Genomic DNA, 26,616 nt, shown 5'->3' with positions numbered 1-26,616 from the left:
AGCTTGCCCGAAGACCTTATAAGACCTCCCTGACTCCCACCACCTGCAAATAGTACGATTGTCTCCTGCCCCAAGCATCGGTTAATGATGGACGTAAGAAACCGAAGCGTTCGAATGCCGGCGATGAAACGGGCCGAACCCAGTCAACGTCAAAATCGAGTGATTCGAAACGACCCTTGAAGATAGCGATATTACCAGGGTGCCTGTAAGGTCTTTTTTTACATTATTATTCTTTATTTTTGTGTTATCCGACGTCAGAACACCTGACTTTTTTAAATCTTGTATTGTTACGGAAATCCGAAAGATTGCAGTATTTAGCAGCCATTTTTGATCGGTGTTTGGCAAATTTGTAATTAAGGGATTGATTGATAAAAAATCAAGAATTACAATTTTAAATTGAGTTTGAAAAGACGATCAATTGCAAATGATTTTGAAAGCAATTCACAACTTCGTTTCAATTAGTTACCTATATTTTCAATATGCGATTGATAGATTCTTGGTTTATGTTCCCAGTGTGTGATCGATTGCGTTAGAAAAATATTTTTCTAATAAAACAAAATCCATTACCGTCAGGTTTATCAGCATAGAATAAACTTTTGTAATTAATGATATTCGGATAAGAATTTGTGATTGAAAACAACATTGGTATATAACAAATTACAAGGTTAACTTGCAATTAAAACAAAATCAACTACAAAAATAAAACTAACGTATATCAGTCGAAACGAAACCAATTAGAAATTATAAAATTAACTGACATCCATTTTTAAATCAATAATTTACATAAATCAATTTCAAATTGCTTTTTTAATTTGTAGTTAATGTTGCTATCAAATACAAATTACTGTAATTTTTATTTTTACAGTTATAATTTGAAATTCAAATGAAATTCAACACTCTCAAGTGATCGTAATACGATCAGACGATAACCCATTCACAATACGGCAAAATTCCAATCAAGTTCTAAAACATATATGCCTGAATTACGGGACGAAACTGACGAATACCTACCCTTTTTTCTAACCGATGTTGATTTTTTTTACGCCCTGAAATTCGGCTTTCAATTCTGGCTGTCGCGAAAGTTTGGACAGAAAATGGAAGCCGCACGCTGTCCGAATTCCCGACTGTCTAGGCCTTCCTGGTTTTTCTTGGTTTCGTTTCTCTCAGCGACCTTAAGTAATTGGGTTATTTATATGATCTGAAAATTCACGCGATTCACCTTTTCGTTCGGGGCCCTCAATGTTGCGGGGACTAGGTCTTGAACTCGCTCATTCGGAACAGTGGCTGTGTTTCAATCGCGTTTCGAATTGTACGAAATCAAGGTGCAGCTAATCCTAACGGCCGAATAACGCTAGAGAGATTTATTCTGACGTGATGAACAGCCAGGTGAAAATCGTGGCCGCTAACTTTGTTTTGTTACTTGCGTACCGCACAAAAAAATTAATCAACGCAGACTGTGTTGCGGTTATTCATTAGCTATTTGAAGACTGTGTCTCTGTCATAAAGAGCCAGTTTTACTTCTTTGTATAACAATGTGTTTTTCTCGTTGAAAAAATTTTTCTAATCCAATAAATACGAATGAAAAAATTACAAACAGTTTAAAAAGTTTTTAACATATTATCGTCATTTCATTTCAGTTTAAAGTTTCAGCTTACCATATTTTACTAGATGTGGTAACCAAGAAATTAAAAATAAATACCTTTATAAGAAAAAAACATTATTCGTCATTTCCAAGCAAATTATATAAATAAACGCAAAAAAAATCTCGGTGCGGATATTATTATACTTTTGGACATTTATTTTCATTATAAAAAATCTATTCACTGCTCGTTAAATTTCACTCAATTTCTGCAGCTTTAGAAAAACTACTTTGATGTGGCGGTAGGTTTGTGTACTATATGCAACTATAAAGATTCACCTATCGTGCATACCTAATTTTTTTACGGACATAATGTGTGTGCGGATATGATGCAGGAGAAAAACATTCAAGACATACGTCATAGTTTGTCAATCTTCGCTTCGGAATGACAGCAATAATCCTTCACAACCCTCCATTATCATCCTTGACAATGAGCGGAATTGCATGTTTCAATTGCATGCAAAGTAACACAATTTAACTACTTTTTTCTTCGAAAATTTTTTACTCCGATCACCAACGTCAGATCAGATACGAACGAGACGCTCAATCTCAAACGTATGACAGATATGTAGTTGGAAAAATATTTAGAATTTTTTTTTATGAAATATGTCCATTTCAACTTCTTCGTCAAGTAGTGCTTTTCAAAATTTTCACACAGGAATAAGATTTTTTTCCATTCGAACGTTAATCGTAATCCTAATTTACTTTTCGAATTAGCTTATTCGTCGTGTTTTATTTTTTATAAAATTGAGCAATATAGTGTTTGAACATAATATACTTGAACTTGACGCAGGCACTCGTATCATTCACTCGCTCATATAGTTAGTGAGAACAAGTTTGGTCGAACTATGTGCCTAAGCAGATTACTCTTTGAAACGTGACTTTGCAACCGATGTGCGAGTTAATTGCGAAACTCATGACTCCAAGCAGTCTTGGGGCAAGCGAATGGATTTGTTGCCAATGGAAATCTCACGTGTTCGAATCCTGATCGCTTTATATTTTTCAGACCTACATTTTTTTCAGATAAAATATATTCCTGTAGAATTTCAACGCAGTCGTGCTTTGATCACTTGAAATTGAAAATCAGCATGAGCAATGGAAATGCGCGACAAATTCCATTTTCACAGCTCACGTTTATCAAATGCAAGTCAATATTACCGGTGTGATAAAAAAAGGTACTCGTTACTTTGGACATGATTAATGTGATTCAAATTCATTTTTTAAACTCTGACCATTATTAATTGTGTTATTTAAGTGCTCGGATGATTAAAAATCTTGGGTTTGTGGGATTATTTATTATATTGGTAATAGGTAATGCATTACTATCTGAATCATTATACTCTCACAACCTTGGTCATTTGTCGCATCTAATTATTCCGAATAAGTAGAATAATATAGTCACGAATCTAGACACTAATGCAATACTTTTTGAGAACCTCAAGACATTAAACAGACTTTCATATGAGAGGAGAATCACACAGAGTACCAGAATAGGCACTATTCCTTCAGTATGGGGTTTAATTTTCTTCAATGAGTTTCCGAATTTCTGGATCCGCGAATGAACGCCGTGGTTACGAAATTCACAAGCCAGACGTCAAGTTGAAAAAAGTACCTTAGTAGTTCAGTGAATTTTTCGAAATCGGAGACATATTCATCTCACGCTTAAAAAATGAGTTCGTATTTTTGAATAGTGAAAAACGAGGCCGTGTAAGATCCCGATTTTTATAAAACTACCCCGTCTAAATTAAGAAGAGTTTACTGAAACATAAAACCTATTGAACGAACATCAACGAACAATTTATAGGCAAGAATGAAATAAATTGAAAGAAAAAAAAAAAAAAAACATTATGAAAAGCAGGTCATCGACACACACCATTTCTCAGTTTGGAAGGAACGTCGACATACTTGGGTTTCAAAATTCGTCTGGAGATATGACTGACGCCATTTTCCAAGTATAAGAAGTTTTCCTTCTAAGGCCAAGATGATATCATGTACAGTACGTGTCTGTTATGTGAAATTACTGGGTAAGCAATTCCGTGTCGGACACAATTTCCTGGTATACCCTGTCATTGTGTCTGTCGTAATGATTTCTCCAAGTTCCTCGACGTGATTCTTATTGCATAACGATCGTACGTTGTGTGATAAACCAGCCCCGGTCATTCTTGAATCCGTCAAGTGTTATTGTCGTAGTTCAAAACGGTGCCTAAAACCATGCTTAAGGATGCATGTCGAATATTTATTGTGCAAAGTACAAACTATTACATACAATATCATCGTTTCACCGAAAAAACTTCTCGCGGGGAACGCTGGGTAAAATAAGAAAAGTTTGAAAAAATTTCACCGAAAATCTGCCGAAAAACTTGTCACAACTTTCCAGTGATTCGAAATAATATATTGGTTGTATTTGTAAATTCCTACCCAAGATATTATAAAATACTTTACTCGATATTTCCCTACACTTAGAAAAAAGATTTGTCCGAATGCTAGAAAAAAGATTTGTTCGAATGCGAACCTATTGGCAAATTTGCTTGTTCGAATCAAAACTTTATTGAGTTGATATAAATTTTCATCGAATTAAATCAAATTTTCTCATCCACAGGAAGTGAATTATTCAATAGCTTCATATTTAAATGAAATCCTTTTGTTTTAAAAAAAATTCATGAGTAATTTCTTTTTGAGTCTAAATTACTGTCATTGATTGTTCGAACGACAGACGAATTAACAGATCATTCTTTACGAAAGTTCAACGTATTTTTAATGAAGTAACACAGTATTTTTTACTCTCACAATATTAGAAACATAGAATAAGAATTGTATGTAACTGGAGTGAAATTGCTTCGACCATAGGAAAAAAAAAAATGAATTCAAGTCACCCCATTAATCAATTACTTAATTCAACGAAATCTTTCAAATTATACGAATGAATGCATTTTCGATATCTAAAATAATTGATGCACTCGTTTGGCGATATTTTTCTTGTTCCATAAAATTGATATTCTACTTCACAATTCATAATTCCTCCATCAATTTTTCTATAAGCTGCATAACTTGAGCACACATTACGTTTACACGTCGCAACGCGGAAAACGCATTTTTCACAACTCTACGAACAGAATAATCACCATTGCGTTGATGTAAAACTCATGAAAATTCCGCACGTTGTTTGAGTGAAAAGCATAACTCGTACCCATCTTCGAACAAGAAGAACTTCACGGACTTCCTAAAATCCTGCATTAGCATTTTTAACGTCTTCTGGAAACCTCACGTCGTACTTCCAGAGATTCGCTTCTATAATAATCGGAGGATCGCTAAACATTTGGAGAATATCAATTTATTTTTCATTTTATTGCCGTCAACTTGATAAATTCCCTAAAGGTTTAGACTCGACGTTTTGAGTAGTTTCTTGAGAGGCACTAACAGCAAGTTGAATTTTTTTTATAGATCATTTTTTTGAGGGATTGCTCCCTCAATATACTCATTGCCTTTTGTTCTAATTTTGACGCATCGTACTGAAATGATAAGAGGAGAACCACTCCAATTTTTCAACGTCCAAATCCAACAGCGAAGAAAAAGAAGAAAATTCTTCCGTGAGTACATCGGTGTGACCAGTCTGTTTCCTTGGTTCATTCGCATATAATTTACGTTCTGTAGAAACTGTTTAGACAAGCCAGCAATATTTCCGAAGCACGCTGAATCTCAATTCGCTGAAAATTATCGGATGGCGTTAGAGTCTTGTGTATATTCTGAAAAAAAAATGACAAGTTGGAGAGACAATTTCCGTAGATTAGAAGTATCATTGTGCGATTTTGAGGTGATATTACAAGATTTTGTGAACAAATGCAAAGGTAGCGTCGATATTTCAACTATCTCTGAGCAGTAAAAGATCGAGTGAAATAATTTCATTGAGAAATGAAGAAAATTAAATTATCCAAGGCTTAGAGCTTCAGTTTGTGTAAAAGTCTGCTTCAAATTGATTCCGCCACAAAAAGTTTTTAGCTCTGTATTGATAGGAAAATGAAATATTCGCTCCTTTCGATTTTATTTTTCTTTGATTTTGATCGGTTTTGACGAACGTGATAATCTACAAATACAGGGGTTAACGAAATCCGATTAAACATAGTTATTTTGTTCACGACACACTGACAAGTTGGATCACATTGTTCTGTATTTTATGTTACTTCATGATTGATTTTCTGTTGTACCAAAAATTTACCATTTATGTTATAATTTCTACGTCAATGAATTTGTCTGATTGAATATTGGTTAAAATCATATCTGTTTGTCATGTGACGACTTCCGAGTCCGTGACTCACAATCAGTGACAGGAGGTAGCTTTGGCAAAATTCCAAGTCCGCGAAACGTGTTAGCTCAGTTATAATAGGGTGCGTCGTATTGGCAAATCCAATCTCACATTTTTATTCGAAAGCTCAAAAATATTCGTAGTCAGTTGAATTTGACTTGCTGATTTGAATCAACGGAACGAGAGATCAGGAGACTGTTTTACACTTTGAAAAACTTTTTTTTTACACAAATCATAAAATTTCTTATATCTTACCTTCAACGTGGCATCGCCTCGCAGAGTAGCCATTTTATTATAAAGCACACCGGCATAGATTCATTTAAATAACATGATTCATCGATAACAAAATGTTGAAAATTTTTTGTAACGTGCATCTCAAAGTTCAACACTCAAATACCTTGAAACTCGCTCTACGTCTCCCGTAAAATTCACGACTATTATTATTTATTCGTACATTCAATGATTCATTACAATATTTGTTACAAAACTTGTTTTAAAATAAAGGATAATGAAAATCAATTCTTTGAGGAGTACAATATAAATGCTGTGTATTAAATAGTTGAATCTCCGAAAATATGACAATTATTTTTGAATATCTTATATTATACAGGTACTGTATCTAATCAAAAATCAATATCTCTGAATAACCTGAGCTCCCTTTTTCTAATCTAGTGAGGTGATCTTTCCACAAAAAAAAATTTATTAATCGTTTATTGAGTAATTCTATCGCATACATAATACACAAATAATTTTTGGTATATTTAGATTTTCCGTCTCAATTTTTCAATTGATCCCGTAGACAGTGAGACTCATTTTGGAATTTCATGTCGTGTAAACTATCCTGACGTGTCCCTTTCACCATCGGGGAATAATTGCCGGTAGGTGAAAGGTTCGACGATATTATTCGCCGTTCTTTTAAAAGCTGCGGACAAAGTTTTTTCTATCGCTGGTGTCAATTCGTTCATTATAGTGTCAAAATTACTGTTTATCACTTGATTGACCAGGTCGCCAAGCAGCTCCTCGGTCCCGAATAGATTTTCTAGACGGAGATGGCCGTTGCCCACGGATATCTTTACGTCGAAATACGTGCAGTGGAGATGGTCCTCGCCCATTTCGTCCTTCACAAATTCTCCCCGCATTTTGAGGTACCCTATGCATTTGGTGAAATTACCTCGCAGCGTGCCCCTTGCAGTGACGGGAATAGTTAATACCCTGCCTTCGACGGAGTAAAGACCATCCATGAAAAGATGCGGAAGGTCAACGTCTGCTTCGGCGTACAAATTGTCCATGTCGAGTCTGAAATGAACGCAAACTTGAATTCGAATAAGGGATTCGGAGGATGCAGGGTTCGCCAAAGTTTGAATCGTTTGAGCTGCTTCACGAATCCATATAAAATAGAATTTCCCTAACGGCTGTACCAAAGCGTAAACAGAAAAAGTCAAGATTCTAGAAATGTAAGTGACTTCTCGTATCCGAAGCATTACAGAAGATATCACGACGAATAAGCTCGTTCGAAGTTACGTTGAAATATTTCCTTCAAGTCACTTTGCAACATACGAAGTCATGCATACTAAATTGAAGCGATTCCATGTCTTGCAGTTCTGCAGTGAAGGCCACTCCTCTGGTCTTCGCAAAAGCTACAATCCTCCGACTTCGAATGGCATGAAAAGACTTTATACGAGCCACACTAATTTCGAAAGACTAATTCTGGTAACCTGTACACGAATTTAGCATACTTAAGCATTAGGTTTACAATTATGAGAACCAGATCCCAAAATTGGATTTACTCTGAACTTGCTCTGCTATTTCATTTTTTTTTTTTAATCTCTGCTATCCTAAACACTGCAATTGATGAAATGATTCTCATTGTCACGCGCCATTACAAAATTATACGAATCGCGATCGTCACCGCGAGCACGTCATTCAATCCTCCACTATTCATCAGCGTATGATTAGGCTATTTATAATGTTACACCAATTACCAGATTCCAGTAACTGCTTTTATCCTATGCGAGTGATATCGGAATAATTTCTGGCTTCAAGCAGTCTATCATTGCTATCGTAATTCCCGCTATCGTAAAAGCTTTAACGAACAACTGCCACTTGTGATCGACTCGAGGGTCGAATGGCTCTACAATTTTCTGTTATAAACATTCCAAGAATGTCTCGCGAGGAAATATCGCGTACACAGATATATGTCGATTCAGGCAAAATCGCGATCGAAAATACCGTGTAACGATTTTTATTCTTCCTCTTTCAAGCTCATGCCCGAGGAAACATTTATATCTATCTGACTTGAATACATTATTTTTTTGCCAAGCTGACAAAAATTTTCATTAGCACTCAAAAAATGTTGATCGAATTACATGCCTGTTGTTAATAGGCAATACCTTCTATACTGTTTTTTCTTACTTTAGTCTCTTGATTGTGAAATCACTACAGCCATAGGTGTCAATTTCTTTGGCAGAAATTTTGATTCCCGGTCCTTCGACAGCTACCAGCTCCCTCAGGTGCAACGGTTCCAGAGGGGGGATCCGAAACTCCGGAATTCCTGCCGCCAGATACGGCCGAAGACGGGTTACGATGCCGATTACACAATTCGGCATGTCGGGGTCCTTCCGGTTACAGGTGGTGATGAATTTTGCTGTGTAAACACCAACAATAGCTAATCAACGTTACTGCGTTAGACGGGTTGAAACAGAATTATTTTGTCATTCGGTTATCGTCACGAAATTTTTAATAGTGTTATGATTATTCAACCTATCGATCCAAAAGTGCATAATCAGGACAAATGAATGTATGTTACATTTATATACGAGGTCTTGAAAAAATACAGGCGCGGAAAGAGAACGAAGTTTTCGAAAATCAAAAACCTTGTGTGCAAATTCACTTACGAATAGCGGCAGTCGAAGATGCTGATGCCAGCACCATGAGCACTCCAACTGTCGTTAAAAGTGTCATGTTCAACGATGAAGCAGAACGAAGGAACAAAGTTTTTTTCTCTGATGGTATCAATGGCCGGAAGAATAGTGAAATCGAACCGAAGCTTTGCGAAGAAACTTCTCGGTTCTTGATCAGTGCGTACTGACGATTGCCACGATAGTTCGGGATGGCCTCGTAGCAAATGAAGAATATGACGCCTGTCCGAAGACCTTATAGGGCTCTCTACCTCCCACCACATCTTGGTAATAACAATTGTTTTCCTACTACGTACAAGCATAAGTCTCGAAGGTTATCGTATAATATGCGAATAACGAATTTGTCCAGGTGACGTTGACCACCACCCGTGAATTTCTTCAATACGTCATGCCTTGAAAGCACAAAGCACAGATCATACCTAATTTTATCTAGCTGTCGGCATAACCGAGAAAAAAATTATTGAGTTTCACAAAAATTACTCAATGATTTCACGAATCACCAATAGCTTGCCAAACGAAGGAATTATCCTCGTGATTAGACAGTGGATATAGCCGACTATGTCTGCACGATTTCTTGAAGTAAAATCGTCGAATCATCGGTCGTTGACCTCTTTGATAAACCATCACCGTTAAATATGAATCGAAAAAAAAATTATACATGCTGCTGGTTAACTAGGTATGACATTGCCAATTTATCTTTGCACCGGAAGTTTTTTTTCCGTAACGTTCCATTGATAGATATTTGTACCAACGTTTCCTATACTTTGAACTATATTTAATAGCTAAATATAAGCATACCAGGAATTTGTTGTGATTATTGTGACAAGATAACCATTCCTTCAGTGTTTTAGCATCCTGATGCTATTTGTCATGCTCTTCGAAGGGGTGCAATAAGTGAGCAGTATAGTAATTACGAGACAGGATGTCAGGTTCAAAGAACATCCGTTGAAAAAATGATGCAAAACGGTAGAGTAAATAATAGCGGAGACTCCGATTGCTTTCACATTCGTGAAATATTTTCCCACTTAAATTCAATTCGATTGATTTCAATCACAACGCTTGAGACTTTGTTTTATTCTGTTTTCTCTACCACTGTTATCTGGACTCTATGCCCCACACATCTTGAATTGTGTTAAACCATATTTTTTAGCTTACAATTAGATCAAAGAATGCAAACGCAGCATGTAAAAACAGGTATAATGTACCCACAAAAGATGTCGCAAAAATTTGATATCGTACGAAATAGGTCACACGATACTCGTATTTAAAAGTTCCCCGTTTGTGTTAGCATATTTTTGGCGATTGCCATAGAGAAAATATATCACAAGCCTCAATTTCAGGAGATCGCGCTTCATAGCTGCTCAACTATGACTGTGAGCAATTATATTCTACAGAACTTTGACTAATCACAATTGCCTCGTAACTTGATTACTAAAAGCCACCACGTGATATAAACTCCCTCGAAAAGTTCTGACAAATTTCGGGGCTCTTAAGCGAACAGGTGCAACTTAAATTATAACATGTGCACAAAAACTGAAGGCCTGACTTGTATACTTGATTCGCTGACAAAACTTCCTTACGTCTGATGACGCAGTTTAGAACCAACAACGGCATGATACGTCTACATTTCGAGATTGTGTGTTTCGTTGATGCTCCTACCGGGCAATTTTCATATCTAGGAGTACTTTTCAGTCCAAGCATGTAATTCCAAGAACTGTAACCATCTCTTTGCGTTACCTGACACAATCCCCGTGTTGCGTAACAGTACAACATGTCTACTACGTGAGCTTCGAAACTTTGGAATAACTATCTTTGACCAGAAATGATAACAAAATGGAGATAAGGTTACGTCTTTTTTGGTGATTCAACCAATAACTGCTGAAATATGGAGAATGTTTGGAATTGCAGAAAAGAGCAATGAGAGGTAATTTACATTCAGAATATTATAAGACTGCACAAGCTTTTCTTTGATAAACGAGTTGTGCATGATTTATTGTTTAGATGATATATTATGTTTGTTGACTTGAAACATACATGTATTATACTTGCAATGGTACCAGTGTCAATTAATTCACGAGTACGTGGTCACATGAGTATATTTTCACACCTATTCGAGCAGATGAATTCGATTTGTACAAATAAGTTGTTTGTCATCTAGAAATAAGTTCGATTCTGCTCTTAGCTATTCGTTGGCAAGGTTCGATACTTATCTTATAGATTAAAAAAAAAAAACGGATTTAGCATTTTTCTTCCGCCAGTAACAAGTTTCTTAACTTCTCCTATTATCAACTTTTCTCGCGGATCTAATCATTCAGCAAAAGCTGTGCGTAATTGAAGGGCTCGACGATTTTATTGGCGATATCCTTGAAAGCTTCCGATAAAGCTTCTTCCAGCAATGGCTTGATTTCTTTCAAGAATGTGTCAAAGTGCTTATTGATAGCGGAATTGACAAGGACACCGAACGCGTCATCCTTTCCCAAAAGGTGATCGAGACGCACGACGCCACTGCCGACAGAAATCTTCAAGTCCATTTCGGCGCAGCTCAGATGCTCGACGCCGTTGTCATCCTTGAACACGTTTCCCCGCATTTTCACTTCGCCCTTACACAAGGTAAGATTAATCTGCAATGGTCCCGACCCGACCACAGGCAACAGCAACAATTTACCCTCTACGGAGTAGGTTCCTTCGATCCACAAGTTCGGCAACTCGATCGTCACCTCAACGTCAATCGTGGAGAGTTCAATGCTGAAACAGTGAAACCGTATTTCTGGTACCCTGGATTGAACGCTCGCAAAATAGTCTTATCGCGAATCGACACTTGAAAAAATATTGTGCCACGTGCTGCACGAAAGGTGAAACGTGGATGACACTCACCTCAAATGGGTTACGGCGAAGTTACTACAGCCGTGTACTTTAATGTTATTCCCTGCAATTTTCAGTCCGCCTGCTTGGGAAACGACTATTTCATGCAGCAACAAGGGCTCCAAAGCAGGTATCCCATATTCGGCAACTCCATCCACAAGAAGTGGCCGAAGGTGATCTATGCTTTCGGATACGCAATTTGGCAAGTCCGGATCCTGCCGCTTGCACACCTTGAGGAAGTCAGCTGCAGGTAGACAAATGTCCAACTTATTAATCTTGAGCCCAATACTCAAATTTGTGTCATATATATTTACACTTCGCGTATATTTGATTGGCTCAGGTCTGAGGACATCGATTTGAACAAATTGATCCGGGCCTTGTTTATAGCAAGGTTTGAAACATGTAACATTTAAGAAGACAATTAAAAAGTTGTCTTGCTGAAGTTGTTTAAAATTGCTGTGAAGCTCATTTTACTACAGTATTCAAAGTGATGCAAAAGTCGATTCACTTCACTGAAAAGTATTGTAATCTTATCTAGATTTTATGTACGTATGAAAAGCAATAACCTTGAACAATTGAATTTTGTTGATTTACATATAGTAAGAATTCGAAAATAGCAGCAATTTGCCTTTGAAACAACTTATGTTAATATACGAGTTTACGGTTGGTAAAGTGGGTTAATTTTGGTAATTTACAGCTCCACAACGAATTACTTGATTCAATTCAAGTTATTTTAATTAACTGACATGAATTAAAAGAAATATTTGAATACACCTTGATCTATATAATTTCGAATAAAACTATCTTCAATCGATTATTTAATGAGATATAAATCCCTTGTCAACCATTAACTCGTAGCAATCCCCTCAAGGATTGATTGTTTCGATTTTCATGTGAAATTCACAGTTACACAGCTTGCCTGAAAAGCATTTGTTACCCGGAATATGAAACCACGAAAACAGTATTAAATGGCATTATCTAAACCGGCATCATTTCCTCGATTCTCGTACTTGCCAATTACGAACTTCATCCGTTTATTAAAAGAGGGACAAATAATAATGCTACGAATAGGCCAATTAATACACACTTCAGAAAATGGAAAAGCCTTGAAATTGATGAATACAAAGTTCAATGAAAATAGATCACAAAATGTTGATTCCGCGACTGTGTTCATTCAACCTAGTCGCGTTATAACGAAGGCACACCGTTGCTTTTCTCAAGATATAATACTTACGGACTTCACGAGCCGAAACGAATGACACCATCACAAACAGTACGGCTTTCATTAGAGTTACCATTTTCAATACCCGAGAGAGTGAAAATTTTTTCTTTATTAATAACCGATCAGCAACGAAAGCGAATTAATCTCGTTTAGGTAAAACCTCGGTTGAACCAAATTTAACCACCGAAAACGACAATGGTTTCGAATGGTCTGATTTTTCTTCTTCTTTCTTATTGGCTACTTTCTTCTACTCCAAGATGTGTGCCAAAGGAATGGTCTGGTTGCAAATGACGAAAATTTCATCTGACCAAAGATCTTATAGAACCCTCACTCCTCTCGCCGCGTCCAAGTCAAACTGTCATATTCTACCGCGCAGTTTCCTCACGATATGTGTGAGGCAAGGACTCCATTTATTGACGCCGATGGAACTAACCATGTAACTCGAGTGTTCCATCGTCGAGACACTTCCACCTCCAGCGAGTACGGATAATTCATCCGGAATGAATTAGCGGCGTACCGTTGATTTCCGGATACACTAAGAAAAATTTCATTTGTTATAGCAACTAGAAAAATTCAGTAACACAGGTATCGTTGAAAAAAACTGTTTGAATATTGTTGGAATTACGAAAAACGAGGCACGCGTACCCATTTTGCGCTATTGTCGATCCTTTTTTGGTAATTGCAACGCAAAATCAGTTTCTGAGGTTTACTCTACTTTTTTGTTTAAATAAGGCTTTAACGTCGATTTATCGTTGCACAAGCATTAAATTTTCGCAACAGTTACAAGAAAATATAGTAAGAGTGATCGTAATGAGAAAGAATAGTAACGGATACTAGACTTTCCGGTAACAGCTAGAAAACTAATTTTCATTTTGTACTTAGATCTATATTTTTCGGTTGTGGTAAAAAATGAAAATAGTTAAGGACTGAGCGGTAAGCGGAACTAAAAATTTCTCTCAGTGTACGAATACTACAAAGATTCTGTCATTTAGGCACATGATCGACACGGTCAACATGATCAACATGATATTCCAGGTTATTTTTATGCGAAGAAGAATTTGTTTTCCACGATTATCGATACGTTCATGTCGATGAAAATTGATCGTACCATCTGAAACCGTTATCTCGATTACAACTTATCATCCATAGTTTTTGGATCCATCGCGAAATTTGAACCACCAGCTGATCTAATGCTCTGATTTATTCAAGAGCAGGTAAATACATAAGCGAAGCCAAGGCCTCCGCATCGCATGATAACATCAGGCAATTTTCACGTCTGAGATAATGTCGGAGCCGAATGACGGGGCTATAACAGGGCTGCGAACATGCCATTTAAGCCGTAATAGTCTCTTTGAGCTGCCTGGGCTGTGATGACTATTGCGCAACTGTTATACTAGCTGTCGCTGATATAACGCACCGGAACGGCAATAGACGAGATATCTTGCTATCATCGACTATCTAGTCAGAGCAATTTATATCATCTTTGCGCCGATAATTACTACGGGAACTGTAGCAGCTGTTTCGATTTTACGGTGATAGGTAGAGGCGTGACATTCCGCCATTGCAATGTTTGAATATTCATTTTTTGCTTCAAGTATTGCAAAATCATTTCACAATGCAGTAAGCAGAGAATGCGACAGAATTTACAGCAGTTTCGATTTGAAAAATGTCAAAAATAACGCGTAAAAAAACCAACAAAATCTTCCTTGATTTTTTTTTGCATCTGTCCTACAAAGAATTAGGATTTGAAGATATTGGAAATGTCCATAAGCCAGTTCAGTAAAACGTAAAAGTTGAATCTAACTAAACGCTCGCTTGATAGTAACTGGCACAGTTTTTGATATACATTTTTCATCGCTTGCAACTTTATCTGGAACGGCCAGAGCAGTTTAAGGCTGCAATATGAAATTTATTGGACAGATTCACATCAAGTTGCTCGTCAATTGTTAGTAACATCATATTGAGCCTCGAAAATAGTTGTTGATCGTGTAATCAGCCTTAGGTAACTAAATTTCAAAGAGACGTAAAATAAAAAGACGGAATATGTCAAGAGTCGATTGAAAGTAATGTCACGTAGGTATGCCAAGTTTGAATATCTTGAATGGCGATTGACTGCACAACGTGTTGGGAAAAATAAAATGCGATATATTTACTTGTAATTGTAAAATATATTAAATAAATACAGACAAAACAAAGTCATCATACTATCAATAATGAAAGGAAAATATAAAATCGCAGTTATTATTACTAATAAAATGGTGCAAATAACGGGTAGCAGTCAAGTACTAACTCTACATAAAAAAAAGAAAAAAACAAAACAAAACAACAAATCAACTTAAACAATTAAGTTATATGCAACGATGGAATATGATTGTTTAACTAATGAAGCGAAGATTTTTAGATGCTTTGATGCTTTGATCAATGCGTGAGTAGAGGCTACGCTCGTCGATATTTGAAATTTTCGATAATGCAAACTAGCAACTGGAGAGACAATCAAAGGTCCAAAACTGACGTGTTTGGAATTTTCTTGCCAGCCTGTTTAACGTTCGTTGCGTGAGTGAAAAAATTAATGGGAATACGCGTAGTTGAACCTTAACAATAACAATAAGCTTTAAATTTGCATTGTCAAACTAAGTAATAATATACTGTTATCGAATTATATAGTAGTACGGAAATCATACGATGAACTATAGCTGCACTGGATAATATAATAGCGTAGGGGAAGTACAGAAAGAGATAAATGAGAAATTTAACATTGCCCTGATTCCCTGATTATAGGAGGTCGCTAATTCTTGCGATATAAAATTTTGGCAAGGCTACGTGCATTTACAACGGGTTTCGCTACTCGCCACACATGCGAAATCTATCTAATAGTGCAGCCTGGAACGGATAATCACCCGCCTTTCGAATCGCCAAAAGACGCGTTTCGTTCGCTTTTTCAATTTACAGGTGAAGAACACTCAAAAGGACATCTGCAGCTACCCTGGCCATGGACTGGTTGTCTTTATCCCGAGGTGAGGCCAAACCGAGTAGCTTACAGAGGCACGGGAGTTGGCGAATCTTCTTCGTTGAATATAGTAACAGATAAGTCTGAATTTTAATTGTCAAAATGACCGGACGAAGTGTGACTTGCGCCTGAGTCTGGGGGAACTGACTTTCCTTCGAGGCGAGGAGCCTCGGTCCTGTATTATTCTATATTTGTATGATTTCCAAGTGTATTGACGTGTCTAATCCTCGATCCACGCGTCGTACGGTACCTGGTCGAATAACTTCTCGACGAAGGCCGTCATCACCTGGACGAGTTTCCGTCTGAGGTCCGGTTTCATCTCCTTGAGCAGTTCCTGGCTGTTACTGTTGATGAACAGGTTGAGGGCAGCCTCTGCAAGTTGAAAAATGAGGGGATCGATACTTTCGGACAAACAACGCTTGCAGGTATTTGATAAACTTTTTATTCGCGATTATACTTACGAAGAATCGTGTTTCCGTCGTGGACGTTTTCCACCCCCATTTTAATGTTTTGCACGCTAAAGTCCATCTTGAGCTGCTGAAGATGCAGGTACTGTCTGCCACCGATTGGAGTAGGCTTGGCTCTGATGAACACCTTGGCTTTTACACCCTCTGCAGGAAAAGAAAGGATTATCGTCAAATACTTAGAAGATTGCTAACACCGTGATACCTCGGAAAATAAAACCCAAAGTTTTAGACATGATTTGATCTGTTCATGGCATTACGCACATCGTATAATCAAAATGACGTCAATTTCACGGAGAAACGGCTGCTAGTTGCACCTGTAAGCAAGCAGCAAACGTCGCTTACGCGTATTGCGTTAATCGGTCGCTTAGGCGTAAATCATTGCTGATGAACAACACCCGTACGCTAATGGATGCAAAATTTCACCGTGAACTAATCAGCGTATTCCCGGAGAAAGTTGAAGGACATTAGCGAGCCTCTCGATTTCTTTGCAAATCAGGACACTGTTTTCGTTCCAAGAACGTTGACTTTAACTTTTACCTTCGAAATGATCGTTTAAATCTACAACCGTCAGCTGCAGTATCACTTGAGAAAACTTCAAACTTTGGTCGGGTATAGCGATGAAATAATCTGGTAAGATTAATTTTTTTCTAATTAGAGGTATGTTTAGATAATTGTGTACTCACAAGCAGTAGATAAACGAAATACTTGCAACTTTACTCCTAAATGCTAATATTCTTTTGCATTTTCGAGTGACACTATTAACTGTAGAAAATTTGTTCTAAAGAGATGTAAACATTTTACAAATATTTGGAAAGCATCCCATTTGGATAATTAATTATTGCAAAACAAATTGCTCGCTTGAACTAAATACTCGAGAATTGCAACATAAATTCTTATGAACAGTACTTGGAAATATTTAATTTCTTAGAATTCCGGGTCCTTCATTTTTCAATTTGAATACTTTGAAAATTTACTAGCTGCTCAAGTTTGTCGTTTTCAGCCAAGGAATATTTCAGTTTTACATACACAGAAGTCCTAATTGAGAATAATTCTCAACAAATCTTCACGTAACGCGTGAATTTCAACTATAATTGTAATGCATATCAAACAATCCATAACTCGAGAATTTGAGATGAAAAATTAAACTATACAGAAAAAAAAACGTGAATTTGATTAGACGCGAAGACTACAATTAGATTGAAAAGCTTTCTCTGATTCACGCGTATCCTATGGAATGAAAACAAAAAATTCTTTGTCGAAATAAAATACCGTATTGCAAGAATATACATCGAGAGTAAAATAATGCAGTCAATGAGTCACTGCAAAATGGCACTTATACTTCGTCAAGTACAGCGAACCATCGGATTTAGATTCTAACTGTTGCGAATTTGCATAAATACAAAAATCTGCGCGTGCGAATTCCGCGTCATTTACCGTTCCGTTAATTCCTGGCGGTGTCACGTGAGTCCGAATACGGATTCGAAAAAAGAAAACTGGAATCGGGTATTTACCGTATTCGCCCCAGTAATCGCCGGCGCCGCTGGCCTGAACCAAAATCAACTTCCCGCTGGATCGGTAATTGGCCTTGGCCCTGATCCTGGGAATGCTCAGGGCGAGCTGAACCTGAACTTCGTCATCGGTGATTCGCGCCCTGAGACCTGTTACGCGTAGCGCCGAGACACCCTTGGCCTCGACGTCCCTGAACTGAGCCCTGTATCCATCCGGACCGCCGCCAAGAGCGATGTGAAGTTCGTCAAGAATGATGGGTTCAACCTCGTTGAAGCCGAGTTGAGGAAGTCCTGAGCATCAAGAAGCAATTGTTAATCTCAAACGGTATTGTACGTCGTAGGGAACCTTATTATTATTCGTATTATCTACATGTAAGACGATAAGATTATTCATACGAAAACTCATCTAGATAAGATGAAAAATATTATTTCACGAAATTGTCTTTGCGGTAGATAAGATTGCCCGTAATTTCAATTGGGTAAGCTCGAGGGTAACGATGAATACGGGAGATTCCAAACACACTGCGAAAAGATAGCATTGTTCATTTAACAAAGTATTTGTACTTAGCGGAAAGCGATAAAATTATGCAAATTTAGTACGAATAATATTTGTTGAAATGACGAAATATTTGATCGGATCGAACAAACAATAAACAGTAAAGGTTTTTTCAAACAACAAATGATTTCGCGTGATTAGGAAAACTTAAGTTCAAGTAACAAAACATTTTTTTGACTCAAACGATCTCTGTTCTTAGTGTAGTACGCGAGGAGCAATTTTCGAAAATACATTTTTGTTGAATTATTCACTGTCGCAAAATGACACGACAATCGACGGCTCCTATGTTTCACTAACAATAAGTAGTTTATTTTACTTTTATGCCCTGGAAAAAAGATGAAAAAAGATGCAAAATGATCTCAACTCACATTATCTCCGTGAGATAAAATGTGAGGTAAATTAAATTCTTTCAGTCAAGTGATCCGTCCAAGGTGAAATTATCTACATAACCTATGACACCGGATATTGCACTGCGCGTCGTTATTATACATTCGACATAACGCGTACGACCGACGTAGCTGACGTGATATCGGTCCTGCACCGTCGTCCAGAGGTGATTGTACCTTTGCCTGTTCGAATGTAGGACAGTGGGTGACCATTAAATAAGTACCGTTACAACCTGTTTTTTATTCTCGTGTCCGGAGCCGGAGCGCACAGATACAAGACACTGTTTCGTCGGTCGTTGCGGCGACAATTTGCGTTCCGCATATTCCCAATTAACACACTGGCGGAAACATCAACCGCTGTTCAAATACCGCCTAAGGCATCAACGCGAATTCAGGCCGAAGATTTAATCGCTTATCGAAAACTGTTACTCTAAATGGGATTTTCAGTGTTTTAGCGTCTTCATCCCGTCGAAAAGAACCCGCATAGTACACGTGACAAAAATTTTCCCATCTGTAGCGTGTCTGTAAATCCTCCAGTCAACGATCGAATGATCGTAGGTTTTTTTTTTTTTTGAATTTTCAATACCGCGGTAGAACTTCTCTGCGTGCCGACTTACCATGTTTAAAGTGTTCCGTGAGGATGTTGGCCGAACGAGCCAAGCATGCTTCCAAGTGCGGGCTCCGCCTGGAGCAGGGCTCGAGGAATTCGAGTCCTCTGTACTTGCCCATCGCCTCGACCCCTGCGAGGCAGATCACCAAACTCGCGCACAAAAAAACTAAAGCACCCTTCATCGTCGTCGACTTCTTTCAGCACTTGTTAGTTTTTCTTTTTTTTTTTTTTTTTTTTTTCTTCTTTCCCCAACTCCACAGCGTCCGCGGAATTCAGACGTCGAAAAATTGCGATTCTTGTCACTCAAGTCGCGTGATATCGGGGTGACGAGGCTTTTACCTCCTGGTTCCTCCGCGAAGAATGTCGACCGGTAGGAGACGGGCTCCGACTTATATCGCCTTGACATTGCCCTCGGTGGAGGACGGAGAGTGGGGATCATCAACATGGGACCGAGGACTTTCTTCCTAACATTAATAATTTATAACCCCTGACTATTCAGGCGGGTTTGTTGCATGACGTGCACGATTGTTGCGAGATACGTTTTTGTTAGCCGATCGCTACGTGAAAAAATATTTTTCACAATTTTTCAGTATTTACGCGAAAGATTTATCGTATACTGTGATTGTCATCGGTTTTATTCTGATTCGTCTTTTTCACGCAGTTACAAAAATAACGCTTACAGAAATTTGATCAGAGATTCTATGAATATCTTTAAAACGTCTTCGGATTTTCGATATAGAAATCGATAATCAATGCCAATTTATCAGAGAAATTGTGAACGATATTTCTGTTTGAAATATTTTGAAAATTAATTGAATACGTCGACTGACGAACAATATATTTCGAAGATTCTGAGAAATTTTTTTGTAACTTGTCTCTACTGGTCTCTGAAAATAACGAAAATATAATAAGACTTTCCGAAGTCTGTCGGTTTTTCAAATCGTTCAGAATTTGGATTAAGAAATTGTCCTTAATATCCTTCCGCCAGGGGAGTTAATGAATTATTTTCCAATCGTAAGGTGTTTCGAGCTTGCGAATTCGAAGAAGCATCTCGCCAGAGAGATCCGACGTTTCATATGTTTTACTTTTGACTATGTATCGGCCAGATATATATGCGCCAATTAAATAGAGAACCTTTCTTCGGGCTGTGAGAGTGACCGGCGTGTACAGTTTTTTCTTCCCCTCCAGTTACGTCTTTGACGTCAAATCCATACTTCCTTCGAGTACTCGGCTTCTTCCCAAGGAAAGTCAAAACTCTCTACTTAAATCACATTGTCACGATGTATCTTTGGAACGTAGAGAGAGAGGTGCGCGTCTACGTAAAACCCGCCGAAATGTCGGCATGGCCGCGGTTCGTTTGCTGGCAAAAACAGGAAACAAAACGAAAAGTGCGGCGATTAAGAATCGGAAAAAAATACCGATCCGGAACCAGTTTTACACATCAAAGTAAACCGCCATCCAATTGTGTATACAGGTTAAAATTTCACCCGTAGTAACCTCGACACGATCTTATCTTCGATCATCATCGGCCTGGCTAAACATGAGAGATTTTTCAATCTCCATAGGCCATTAAACAATGTCAGTGCCGGATCTAGGGAGGGGGCAAAGAAAGAAAGCAAGTTGGCGGATTGCGAAAACATTTGTACAAGATGATTTGTCTGATAATGGTATGTAAAAAAAAATTTTAACGCAGCTCCTTTCATGAAATCTTCCATCATTCAAGAACGAATAGAGATAAGAAAACGGGTTTTCTTAAGATAAATGTGTTGTTTACATATCAACCCATAAAATATATCGCCAGAATGTTCGTGTAGATTGATTTTTTATTCAAACAAATTACAATCAAAAATCAAGAGAAATTTCTTCTTTTTTTTTTGTTTTTTAGTAGGATTCATGCCGTTTTTCCAAATATATTTGAGAAAAAGTTGGAAGATTTTGAGTACTCAAGTAATATCTAATCGATTTTCAGCGACTACTTGGATTTTTTTCATTCACAATATAACAAATCATTTTTCAACAGTTGTGCATTTATTTTTCCATATTTCATATTTGCTTTTCTCATTCGAACCTTTGCCACCTGAGCATTTACCGTGGCATCAACGGTGCACTGAATGTCTCAGAATATTCAATCAACGATATGTCGTTCCATGCACTGGACGGCAAAAATAAATACCATATGCGATTTTAAATGTTTGTCGTTCGTAAGATAATCAATCAAATTGTAATATTTTATTGTAGTTCTACTGCAAGTCATCGACCTTTTTGTTTTCCAAAATATGTTATTAAGCGACTTACTTGCGCAACAAATAACTTGTTTCTTTCTTTAACTTCACACTGTCGTTGCTTTTCTGAAATATGTGAATAAATTTCCAGTTCTTGAAAAAGAAGATCGACTTGACAATCAGATAAGTTGGCGGGCGGCAGCCTTCGGTCTTGCACCACCTTGAAAACATCCTAGATCCAGCGCTGGACAATGGAAACACGCGCGTCAAATTAGAGCCGTAACCAGGTATAATGAGCAATAAGTATGAACACGGGCTAGCAGAAGAAAGCGCTTGCACCGACAGACGTCACAAGGTTCGCCAGCAACGCGGCTGACTTTAAAATTAATTATTAAACAGCGTCGCGGTTCCCTCTTGTCCCCGTTATTACCCCCGCAACTCGCAAGAAATCAGGCATTCGGGCACCTTCTTCTGCTCGTCATACGGGCCCGATATCCGAGCTGAGACTATATAACGTCGTATAAGCCCCGTTCACACCGAACTACGGCTAGACGGCGATTTCGCAGAGTGCGATAATTTACCGCTATCACGCAACTCTGGAATGGTGCTTATATATCGATTATTATATTCGTTGAAAAGCCAAATCGGTCTACGCACGATTTTCATATGCATGTCTGGTCGCAATGAGTTCCAGATAAACGACACCCAATTTTGGACAGTAGCGGTATTCGACACGAAACCCAATCCAGAGCCTGACGTATCCCGATTAGCCACGGAAGGTAACAGTTGGACGTAAGATTTATCGAAAGAAAGACGTTGATCCAATTCTGAAAAGTCCGTTGTATGTACGTAAGATATTGCACAAATATTAAAGAATCAAGTGAAATTGATACAGAAATTCTTTCGTAGGATAATCGATCATTTTCAGTATGCAAACTGCTGTATGGTCAAATTCACTACCATGTAAGCAAGTTAAAAATGTATCCCGTTCGTTACAGTAATTTCATAAGACCGTGACAAGTATCAGTCGTAGCAATCTAAAATATTTATTCCAGCCGATGACATCATATTTTGTACCTTATTGTACAGGGTGATGATAAGAATGTATGTTAATTGTAACAAAGTTTTCAAACTACTTTATCTAGAAATTTGAAGTCACTACGATTGGCTAAGAAAGTATTGAGAAGTTAATCCCGCGTTACGTCGAATATTGATCACAAGTGTAACCGCGGTCAAAAGTGAGAATCTACGTAAATTGTCAACTCTCTTTTCTGATAATATTTCAAAATCCCAAATTGAGACCAAAAATTGAGAATCAGACCAAAGATAACTTACATTATAATTACGGTATTGAATTTCTTTCAGGATATTTATCAAGGATTTCTGTACACGTCATATTCACCACATGCTTACTGATGCGACATAAGCTTCCTCATTATGTAAACTTTGAACGCAGGATAAAATTTTGTTTTCAACATATTTCCATAATTCAAAGTTCATACCAAGGATGGAAATTTATAGCGACCAGTATATGACGAGTTTGACTTTGACAAATGTGGATAACGCAAGTCAGTCACGCTGAGAAAGTGAATTCCTTCAAACCAATGAAAAAGGTTACTCGTATTAATCAGAGGGTTCGGACCCTTTGAAATTTATGTTAGTTTACTCTATATTGGCAGCAAATGACAGTAAAGTAGAAATTCATCATTTCCGAAGCATGCAGGCTTACGGCAATATCTCATTTTTTAACAATTTACGTGAATTTACGATTCCCTAGCGGGATAAATGCGTTTTTCATAAATGAAAAATTATATATCCTAAAGATTGATGTATTAACTTACAACAATCAATAGAAAACTTTGTGATAACCCACCTTCTGTAATAGAAACAACGTCGGCATATTCATTACCATACAACTACCATGGACTACTAATGACAAATAAACCAAAATGATTTTGAGAGGCAATCATCATTTTTAACACTAATCTTTCAGTCAGCCTAGATATTTATATTTCATTCGAAAGCAATTATATAGACCTGTATTTCAACCAATATTAATTCAATTAAGGGATGCAGGTGCCCTTAATTATATCAAGTCCTTTTATAACATTTGCGGATTCGGCAATTAACACAGCACATAATTCACCAATCTTCGGAAAAGAATCGTTATTTTTCGTGCGGTTTCACACAAGATTTGAAGTCTCGCAACAACTTTGCGGTAGACTTTTTAGCGGAATTTCCAACCTTTCTATACGCATAAGTAGACGCAGTTCAGTCGTCAGTCTTGTATGACAAATCGATTTAAGAGCTGGCGATTAAAAGTATAATGCGAAGCTTATTTCAATGTTTAATATTCCGTTCGTATTTCATTGACTGTTATTGCTTTATCATGTTATGAAATCGCCCCTTCCCGGTCAGAGTTTTACTAAAAGTACCGTTGGCAATCGGATGAAAAGTTTGTAGATTCAAAATGCCGGAACAAAGTGGCTGCGTCAGGAAGAGAAATCGTAAGCTGACGTACCATTGCAAAATTCTCAAAAATAAAGCCGCATCGCAGTTCTAATTACTTTATAATCATTGACACCACATCCGTGAGTTATGCCAAAGAATTTTTCATGAAAAATTACCACAAACAGAAACATTTATGTATTCTTCAACTCCGAAGTTAAATTTTCCGTTGGTAACAAGGATAAATCCGTTCTCATGTAGGGAATAACAAACACAGTGATTTATCCCGAGTACATCTCACATTATACAGAAAAACAAGTTGACTGATGACTTTGAGCTCATCTCAAGAATAGCTCTGACACGGAAAACAGTTTCCTCAATGTCAGAGAATTTCGTCGAAAACCTCGAACCTCAATTCTCGTCAAACAATAATCCGAAAGAATAAATTACTCGACATTTTTTCTAAAATAATTTTTTCATTTCACGATTCTCAGATGAAATTGTTCGCTGTAAATTTTCACTCATGACTCTGTAGAAGTGCCAAATTAACAAACCAAGACTACAGAGAGATTCTCTGTGAATTTGGCAAGTGACGCAGACAAGATTGTAGAAAAATTCTTCATACAGAATCAACTCGAAGAGCAGTTAAGAAATCTCGACCATAAAATTGATACAGAAAAATGTGTAATCAAATGCAACTGGCCTACTCTTGCGTCAGAATCGGTCCAAATATCGCAAAGCCTCGTATTAACGAAGCAAAAAAATTGGAACCCTTTCATCCGAGTGAAGAAAGAAGAGTTTTTTGACCAGCGAGATCTGAGGAGAAGGGGCTTCTTGTTAGGATGAAGAAACTCTTCACACCAGCTGCGATAATTCACTTTCGCAAAAACTTTACGCGTTCTGGATATTTGTGTCTGGAATTTAACCTGGCATTTATCACACGATATTTTAGTGAAGAAAAAGATCCATTTCGATGACTCAAATCCCTTGTCACAATTCCTGACACCCTGTATAAAGAGAGACACTCGACTATCCAACGAGTGTAAGAATGCAGAGTCAACGACCCTGTGGACAGAACCTCAAGGCGAGCAGCATCCTGACATAAGAAACGGGGCCCGGCACCACAACTTTTTCCCTATACCACAAGAATCAAAAAGGAAGAGTTTACTATTATTTTATCTATCCACAGCCGCTGGATCCGAAGATTTAACCCGGTTTCAAATACTCAAATCTGATGTACAGGGCGACCAGCCTCGACCAATATCCAAATTTAAAACAGTATTAACTTTCAGCCAAGTTTCCCAAATTATCCAAATCATCCTACTCGAATCTGTCATTCTGCATAAAAATTTTCAAGACTTTCTCTGTGAAACCTGCCCCTAAGCTCCAGCAAAACTGCATTTCTAAATACCTCCGAATATCTCTAGGAATCTAATATCGCTGCTCTATGTACAAAATTTTTAACCGTTATAAATTTCTCTGAAATTTTCTGCAGCCGTTCAATGTGTACCATTACATAATGTATTTTCTATCCATATTCAGTTGGATCTACGATGAAATGTGAATGTAATTGATTTCTTTTTGCATTCTGCTACACTAAAAGAAAAATTACCCTTAGAAAAAGATTCGGATTTTTGTTTTCAAAAATATAGTGATCAGATCCTGGACGAAATATTCTGAAAATTGGTTGAATTTTATAAAAACATTTGGAATAAACTTGCTGTCTGATTCTTTGCTTCAGAGGTTCGATTCAAAAAATCTTCGCAAGCATCCTAAAAAGTGCAGTTGTAATGCGAAACACAAAGTTCCGCATTGCAGGCCAGAGGTTGGCAAAAACTGGAATTTGACGTGAGCTGAACCTGTAGCGGAACCAATTTTAATCGTGTGCCGATGACCCGAAGTGTTTAACTGGTCTAAGATACAGTTACAATGATTCGAAGTGATGAAAAATACCGGTTTCGTAGCAAAAATATTTAGGCTGAACCCGGGGAACTCCGCACTCATTTTTTCACTTCGATTAAACCTTTTGATCGAACTCTTCCGGTAATGTGCAAGCGGTGAGCGGTTTCTTTGACTTGAGAACACGTTTCATGTAATTTTTCAATCGAAAACATAATATGAGAGAGATTTCTTTTCAAAGAACGAAGAATACTTCGCACGGTAGAATAGATTTTCACTTATTCAAGGTACCACAACGTCACTGGAAGATCGAAATAACAAGACAAAAAGATCTGCGCGTACATATGATCAGACATTCTTGAATCTAAATCTAAAAAATCCGTAGAGCAAACAAAAATCGGTGCATCCATTTTACTCAATCGTGAATCTTGATTTGTGATACAGTTCTACTTTTCAAATTCTTCGCACTAACTCGGTTCTGGGTAAAAACATGTAGGTATGTAATTCACTTATAGGTACGCAATTCCTGAGTTCGTTATAATTGTTCGTCTCATAGATCGGATATATGCTGG

The 26,616-nt window shown here is 37.5% G+C and overlaps 3 protein-coding genes and 1 long non-coding RNA gene across 5 annotated transcripts; 1 reads left to right on the top strand and 3 right to left on the bottom strand.

Annotated features, from left to right (window-relative positions):
* Nucleotides 1-6,333: 6,333 nt before the first annotated feature.
* On the bottom strand, nt 6,334-9,049 carry LOC124180030 (circadian clock-controlled protein daywake-like). Its single transcript, XM_046565010.1, has 3 exons — nt 8,834-9,049; nt 8,352-8,583; nt 6,334-7,235 (listed from the first exon to the last, which is right to left on the bottom strand). The coding sequence occupies exons 1-3, from the start codon at nt 8,898-8,900 to the stop codon at nt 6,776-6,778; spliced, it is 759 nt and encodes a 252-aa protein (XP_046420966.1). The 5' UTR covers nt 8,901-9,049; the 3' UTR covers nt 6,334-6,775.
* On the top strand, nt 9,019-11,073 carry LOC124180040. 2 transcript variants are annotated; one of them, XR_006870193.1, is made up of 3 exons: nt 9,019-9,149; nt 9,270-9,533; nt 9,701-11,073. It is a non-coding gene; the product is annotated as an uncharacterized LOC124180040 (long non-coding RNA). The 2 variants fall into 2 exon arrangements; XR_006870192.1 differs by having other exon boundaries at nt 9,270-11,073.
* LOC124180035 (circadian clock-controlled protein daywake-like) lies at nt 10,936-13,352 on the bottom strand. Its single transcript, XM_046565017.1, has 3 exons — nt 12,954-13,352; nt 11,732-11,963; nt 10,936-11,602 (listed from the first exon to the last, which is right to left on the bottom strand). Exons 1-3 carry the CDS (start codon nt 13,015-13,017, stop codon nt 11,161-11,163), a joined length of 738 nt encoding a protein of 245 aa, XP_046420973.1. The 5' UTR covers nt 13,018-13,352; the 3' UTR covers nt 10,936-11,160.
* Nucleotides 13,353-15,089: 1,737 nt separating this feature from the next.
* On the bottom strand, nt 15,090-19,836 carry LOC124180029 (protein takeout). Its single transcript, XM_046565009.1, has 4 exons — nt 19,483-19,836; nt 17,927-18,214; nt 16,410-16,559; nt 15,090-16,320 (listed from the first exon to the last, which is right to left on the bottom strand). Exons 1-4 carry the CDS (start codon nt 19,655-19,657, stop codon nt 16,169-16,171), a joined length of 765 nt encoding a protein of 254 aa, XP_046420965.1. The 5' UTR covers nt 19,658-19,836; the 3' UTR covers nt 15,090-16,168.
* Nucleotides 19,837-26,616: the final 6,780 nt, after the last annotated feature.

The sequence above is a fragment of the Neodiprion fabricii genome, chromosome 4 (genome assembly GCF_021155785.1).
Source record: "Neodiprion fabricii isolate iyNeoFabr1 chromosome 4, iyNeoFabr1.1, whole genome shotgun sequence".
Classification (NCBI taxonomy): Eukaryota; Metazoa; Arthropoda; class Insecta; order Hymenoptera; family Diprionidae; genus Neodiprion; species Neodiprion fabricii.
Note: the sequence above shows the minus strand (reverse complement) of the source record. Positions and strands in the feature narration are given on the sequence as shown.

Bases quoted from the DNA above. Each gene is read 5' to 3' on its own strand.
- LOC124180030 (XM_046565010.1), bottom strand. From the start codon at position 8,900: ATGACACTTTTAACGACAGTTGGAGTGCTCATGGTGCTGGCATCAGCA. The intron at 8,584-8,833 runs GTAAGTGAATTT...GTGTTTACACAG, and splicing joins ATCTTCGACTGCCGCTATTC to CAAAATTCATCACCACCTGT. The intron at 7,236-8,351 runs GTAAGAAAAAAC...CGTTCATTTCAG, and splicing joins TTCACAATCAAGAGACTAAA to ACTCGACATGGACAATTTGT.
- LOC124180035 (XM_046565017.1), bottom strand. From the start codon at position 13,017: ATGGTAACTCTAATGAAAGCCGTACTGTTTGTGATGGTGTCATTCGTT. The intron at 11,964-12,953 runs GTAAGTATTATA...GTCTACCTGCAG, and splicing joins CGTTTCGGCTCGTGAAGTCC to CTGACTTCCTCAAGGTGTGC. The intron at 11,603-11,731 runs GTGAGTGTCATC...TCACTGTTTCAG, and splicing joins TTCGCCGTAACCCATTTGAG to CATTGAACTCTCCACGATTG.
- LOC124180029 (XM_046565009.1), bottom strand. From the start codon at position 19,657: ATGAAGGGTGCTTTAGTTTTTTTGTGCGCGAGTTTGGTGATCTGCCTC. The intron at 18,215-19,482 runs GTAAGTCGGCAC...CTTGATGCTCAG, and splicing joins CACGGAACACTTTAAACATG to GACTTCCTCAACTCGGCTTC. The intron at 16,560-17,926 runs GTAAATACCCGA...CTTTTCCTGCAG, and splicing joins CGATTACTGGGGCGAATACG to AGGGTGTAAAAGCCAAGGTG.